Raw genomic sequence first — 7,078 nt, 5'->3', positions numbered from 1 at the left:
ATTCATGATAATCTTCTCCTCAGCTGTAGCTCTTAAAAGTTATTTTCCATTCTGCATATTCAAACCGGTTTCAGAAGACTAAAATATCACACAAGCATGTCGACTACTTTTATAGTGTTTATATATTTTTTTTTTCAGACATGGTGAACTGCCATACATGTTTATGTAAAATAGCTTTGTATAATATATATATATATATATATATATATATATATATATATATATATATATATATATATATATATATATATACACATACATGTATATACAGTATATATATATACACACACACACATATACATGCACGTATATACACACATATACACACATACTGTATATACATATACACACACACACACTATATATATATATATATATATATACACACACACACACATATACATCATACACACATACATAGATACACACATACACATATATATATATACACACACACACACACACATATACATGCACGTATATACACACATATACACACATACTGTATATACATATACACACACACATTATATATATATATACACACACACACACACATATACATCATACACACATACATAGATACACACATACACATACACATATATATATATATATACAGTATATATATATACATATATATGTATATATATATATATATATACACATATAGGCTATATATGTATATATATATATATATACACACATATATATGTATATATATTTATACACACACACATATATATATATATATATATATATATATATATATATATATATATATATACATATACATATATATATATACATATATATAAATATATATACATATACATATATATATATATATACATAAATATATAAATATATATACATATATATATATATATATATATATATATATATTCTCACTTCTGCCTTCCACATAAATAAAGTCAAATATAGAATAAAATAAAACCAAAGCAAATCAAAGCAACTCAAAAATTATAAATATCACAAGCAATTTGTCATAAGAGCCATTAATATCTAATAAAAATAAAAAATAAAATAAAATAAATTCAAAGCAATTTACAAATGCTAAATATCACAAGCAATTTGTCATAAGAGCCATTAATATCTAATAAAAATAAAAAATAAAATAAAATAACCTTTGAGGTAAAACAGCCCATTAATCGGCCCATTATAAGAACAATGAACAACTGGATTGTGGTTGCATTAATGTATACAATTTATACAGTTTGAAAATGCAGTATTAAAGGTACGTGGATTTTTGATAGATCTTACTAATAATATTACAATAGCCTATCCATTTTAGACTGAACTTTTCTGAGAAAAAAGTAATCTGACCGTTTTTAAGCTCTATAATTATTTTTAGTAGTCTAACAGTAATTCACTTTAATGAGTGTTTGCAAATATTTCGGTGACTCAAATGCCTTTAGTTTTACTCACATTACTTACTGCGGTCACTGCGGTCAAATGAGAAGCGTATAGAAAAACACTGAACAGTTGAACCAGGAGACTAATTCACTAAGCGGGCCCTATGGGCTGCGATGATTATCCTGGGCTCTTGCGGTCACTACACACATACTCTCCTTACCCCATTGATTAGATGTGTTTGAGTGTTGACCGTATCGGGTGTTCAGAGGTGGTGTTAAGTTGAAGTGTGTCAGCGGTGTGTGTGCGTGTGTGTGTTGGCAGGAGTGCAGTAGATGTGCAGATATGTGTTTGTTGGCCTTGTGTAGATGTGTGTTGGCACGCGGTGCAACGCTGAATTTGGTGTCAGTAGCTCATGAGGAGACGGGGTTGTAACTTTTGCTCTCTGTCTGTCTCTTTCTCTCACTCTATTACTCTTTCTTTCTCACCGGACAGTTATTTACGCCGGTTGTTCCTTTACTCTGGACCGCCTTCATTTAATGAATCATCTTCATTTTACAGGAAAGAACATGTGTCCACTGACCCACTCGTGTGCTTCAAAGATCTCAGGATCACTTTAGAACTCATATACGGTTGAATATTAATAGAAACACTGTATATAACCAATCTTGGTCATATAAAAGCATTTTGTTAAACATTTTTAACTTTTAGCCACTGTTCCCAGTTAGAATCTAATTTGATTTTGGTGTTTTGGATTTACACATTCTGACCTGACTGGTTAAAAGCTTTCATTTTTTTTTGCGGTTTACACCAAAATGATATCAAAACAAAGGAAAACCAGTCCCTATAATCAAAACTGCATGCAGCTCAAGTATCACTTTCCCTATTCTTGGTTTAACAAAAGTTTAAAGGGTTAGTTTATCCTAAATTGAATATTCTGTCATCATTTTTCACCCTTATGTCGATCCAATAGTGTTTAACTTTCTTTCTTCTATGAAATACAAATTTTTTTTTTTTTTTTAAGAATTGTTGTTTCCATGAAAGCCAAAACAACATTGGACCCCATTGACTTTCATTGTATGGACAAAAACAGACATTCTTCAAAACATCTTTTGTGCTTTATAGAAGAAAGTAAGTCTGTGTTTTGAATTACATGAGGGTGCATGATGACTCAATTGATGATTGATTTTTTTTTTTTTTTTGGTGTACTATCCCTTTAATCCATTCATGTGGCTCTAAAGGACAGCATAAGCTCCAAGATATCCACACCATGCATCATTTTAAGTTTTGCATGACTAAGGAGGTGAAAATGTCCTTCCACTGAAACGGTTTATCTCCATTAATGGTTATGTATTCCTGTATGGTCGTTAGGGAGCGATACCATATTTTTTAAGTGATTAAATGGTTTTCATTGCCTCGGCTGTGGTTTGGGTTTTGACGCGTATCAAAATTTCATCCAACATTTTTCACGCATGATTCAGTCCAGCCTCAAAGAATGGGTTTAATAACATGTTCATTTGTCCTGTGAGTACCTGTAAAACTGAAATCATTTCACGTACCTTTTCATGTTTGCTGTTGTAATTCTTAAAGTTCTCTAATAAATCCTACCTAAAATATTCCTTTTATGCTCCCAAACCCAAATAACTTTGATGGATGGTGGACATAAATAATGTTCCCTGACATTTACATGTGTTTTTCCAATGGTATACTGACTGTATTGCTTTTGGCACTGATAAATACAGCCCCAAAGCACAGATTTTTCACTCGTAAAAATGTTCGTTAAAAGTGGGCTGAAGGGATCTAATCACAAGAGAGAAGTTAATGAACACCACAAAGAATATCAGTCAGGGTTAGAGACTAAACATCAAATCACATTCAGTCATCTGCCAATGAAGATCAATTGTCTCCCTCCAAGGCCATTCATAATAGTTGGTCTTTATTAAAGACACCCTTCTTTCTCCAGTCTTTCAGCAGAGCCTCTCTTCATCCCTCCCTTCATTTGCTTCAGACAACATATGGGGAGTGGACCGACTGTGACAGAGATATTCTACACCATCCTAAAGTTTCTTTAACTCTGTCCTTAGAGGAACATTAACACCTCGCTGAGCTTTTTGATTTATACTTTACAAATACACAATTTAATTAGAATATTCTAGAGTGGGATTTTCGTCATTGTCTCGCGGTTTGAAGTGTGGATATGCCGACATATGGAACATGCCATCTCTGAATACTCAATTTAAGGGTAAGACAATTTTAGGGTTTCAAAAATAACAATAGGCTACTGTATTAGCTCATTTTAATCAAATTAATTTAGTTTGTTGTGTCCTCAGAATTTAAACGAAACAAATAGCCTATGCGTAATTGTTGTAGCCTATTTATTACAGTTTATTATTCTGAGACATTGTTTGTTTGAATAATAGTAGCCCTAGCTTATACTTACATTTTCAGCTGTCTAATGAACATGCCGTTCTTACATGCGACAACCATCGAGTTTTATATTAAGGATGCGTATTAGCTAGGATAGGGGAAGACCGGGAAGTGTTGTGACAAATTTTTCGTTAACATCTGAAATGCGTTTTTTTTTTTGTTTTTTTTTGCGTGATGTGTCACAAACTTTGGCCTATAGGTTAATATCTCCATATGTCTCTATAGGCTATTATAAATTTACAACGAACAGGCTACTTTAATTAAATTAATGTCAAGTCGCTACAAAGAGTGCAATTGTTACAATATTTCCATGTCGGATTTTAGGAAACATTTTTCGTTTAACATGTAGCTACATTAGTGGTTAGCAAATATAAAATAGGCCTAATCATCGCACCATCACATTTCATTTAATTCAAAACAGCAAATAAAAAGGCTATACACAATAAATAAATAAAAACATAAAATGGAAACAATAGCCTACACAAAACACACAGTGTGCGTTTGTGTCAAGTGGACACTGTCCCGTTTTTTTATAAGTCTTTATAGGCTACAAAAGTATGGAAACGGTTTCAACCCTCCCCGTCTGATATTTATTTATTTATTTTTAAACAGGTGAAGAGCTTGTGTGGACTTTATAGCCCATATAAAATTATACAAGATTAACATGACTTGATTCAGATGATATCTCTTGTTCTGTCATCATTCATTTCAACATGCAATTTTTTTTTGCTCCTGTAAATGCTTTATATGTTTTTACACGCAACACACTTCTGTCATGAAGAATGAATGATCACCCCTGTAGCTTATTTGGTTAAACTGATGGTGTTACAACTCACTCCTTGGCGCAACATTCCCCGATTTCCCCTGATTCAACGCAGACTACATGTGTTCGACATTTTTACATTATGAAAACAATAAATTAGCAACAACTAAAATGATAGGACTCCTTCGCCTAGTTCGTCTTAAGTTCCTAAAATTAGTCAACACGAGTTTCAGTTTGCGTATACCCTATGACAATTATTAAATCGTTTTTATTTATTTTATTTAGCTGGGCGTCTTATGAACTACATTCATTTTTGTATTGAATTAATAAATAAATTAACTCAAACTAGCCAATCTGTCGATCTCCGTGTCGATCTAAAAGGTGTTATTTAAAGCACCCTGGTAAGGGTGATGGGCGCAGCGGGTAACCTACTGCCTGTGCCAGTGCTTCACTGTAGCAACAGTATAGTCTCGTAACCCGTCTCTCTCTCAGGGTCACCACGTGCCACATATAATTCTCTCCCGTCTGTGTTCTTGCGCCCCCCGGCTGGGCTTTGATCTTCACACTCGTCATTATGACTAGGAATAGAATTCCCCGCTTTATGACGACATAAGATGCAAAATAGCCTACAGTCAAGTGTTTCTCATTGTCTTATAAAAAAAAAATTAAGTTTAAGATTTCATAGGTTTGTGAGGAAAATTTTAGAGCAGCTTAAAACAGCGCTGCTGAGATTATTGATCTTAAATAGCCTAATTAGGCTACTTGATAAATTTTATTAACCCATGTAGATTTGTACGAATTTTTGTCAATTCTGTCAAAACTGGTGCTGTGCATCTAACGATTAATTATCTTGAACATAATATTATAGTTCTTGTAATCTGTGATATGCATGATATTTAGCGTACTTTGACAAACTTGCCAATTTGTAGTAAAAAAAAAAAAAAAAAAAACTTTATAAAATCAGTGTTTCTTTGTTTCTCTCTTCTCTCTCACCCATTAAAGCAGTCCACTCACAGCTCTCCCCTTCAAATTTGGATTCTCTCATCACCTGGGCACAGTAAACACCCTAATACACGCTGAAGTTACATCTCTCAGAAGGTCACTCATCTTGGGATTCTTGCCATCCAGGACAAATGGACGTCTCTGGCTCTACTTCTCTTTCCTCTTCCCCTTCCCCTTCATACACCTTTCCCTTTCTCACTAACCTCTCCCTTCCCTCATCCTCTCCTTCTCTCTCCCCATCCCCAAGTGTAGCCTCCACTGCTCTCTTCTGCTTTTTCCTATCCCTCCTTTCTCTACTGGGCATTCTGGGCAACCTGTACACCCTAGGGCTTCTGATTCGCCGCCGCAGGATGTCCAGGCGGCGGCGTACCTCTCCTTCCTGTTGTTACAGCTCCTCCTGCCTCGGCACCTCCTCCCCTTCTTTCTCTCCCTCCTCCTCTCCCACCTCGTCCTCCTCCTCTTCCTCCCTTCACCTGCAGGTTCTGAGTCTGGCTTTAGCAGACCTGGTGTACCTCTCCACTGCCCCCTTCATCGTGTACGACAGCCTGGCATCTGACTGGGCCTTCGGTGAACTAGGCTGTCGGCTCCTACTCAGTCTGGATTTGCTCACCATGCACGCAAGCATCTTCACCCTCACTGCTATGAGTCTGGATAGGTATCGAGCTGTGGCCGATCCGCTGGTAGCCTCGTCCACACCTTCCTCTGGACTCCTGCGAGTCGCTTTGGCCTGGGGCTTTGCCGTGGCTCTCAGTTTGCCCATGATGATCACTTTGCACCTCGAGGATGGAGAGAACCAGGAAGGCAAGTTGTGCGTTCCCGCCTGGGACGAGCAGAGTTCGAAAGCCTACCTCAGCGTACTCTTCTGCACCAGTATCCTAGGCCCAGGGCTGGCCATCGGAGCTTTGTATGCAGCTTTGGGGAGACTCTACTGGGTATCTCAGACGCAGCCAGCTTGGGTCGGAGGGAGCAACGCCTACCCGCCCCGTGCTCCTCGCCCCAAAGTCCTGCTCCTCATCCTGGGAATTGTGTTGACGTTCTGGGCTTGTTTCCTTCCATTCTGGATCTGGCAGCTTCTCCCATTGTACCAGCCCGAGGTTCTGCGCGTGGTGCCGGTGGGCACGCAGGTGACGATTAATCGCATCCTCACAGGGCTGACTTATGGAAATTCGTGTGTGAATCCCTTCTTCTACACACTGCTGACAGGCAAGCGCAGGCGTCCCAGCAGGAAGGCCATAAGTGCGGCTGCCCCACTCTGCAACAAGGGCAGCTCTGAACAACAATGACAGCTGCCCACTATTTTATTCGCCAATTAGTGCAGCCCATGACCAATAAGACTGTGCATAGTTATGTTCATTACAAAGATTTACTAATTTTGATGCTAAAGGGCTTAAAGATTATAGCTTTGTACGCTGTGCAAATATAATAATACTCTTTTATCCAAGCCACTGATGGTGTGTCTTCTCTGCTCCCTGGACCCCTGTACATATCATCATAGTTAATATGATCAGCAAT

At 37.1% G+C, this 7,078-nt stretch overlaps 1 protein-coding gene across 1 annotated transcript; it reads left to right on the top strand.

Annotated features, from left to right (window-relative positions):
- Positions 1 to 5,697: 5,697 nt before the first annotated feature.
- Positions 5,698 to 6,849, top strand: uts2r3 (urotensin-2 receptor 3; the record flags this gene model as incomplete). Its single annotated transcript, XM_081388394.1, has 1 exon — positions 5,698 to 6,849. The coding sequence occupies one exon, from the start codon at positions 5,698 to 5,700 to the stop codon at positions 6,847 to 6,849; it is 1,152 nt and encodes a 383-aa protein (XP_081244520.1).
- Between the last annotated feature and the right edge of the window lie 229 nt (positions 6,850 to 7,078).

This window comes from Scardinius erythrophthalmus (genome assembly GCF_964197995.2).
Source record: "Scardinius erythrophthalmus genome assembly, chromosome: 16".
In the NCBI taxonomy this organism is placed as follows: Eukaryota; Metazoa; Chordata; class Actinopteri; order Cypriniformes; family Leuciscidae; genus Scardinius; species Scardinius erythrophthalmus.
This window is presented reverse-complemented; position numbering and strand designations above follow the sequence as displayed.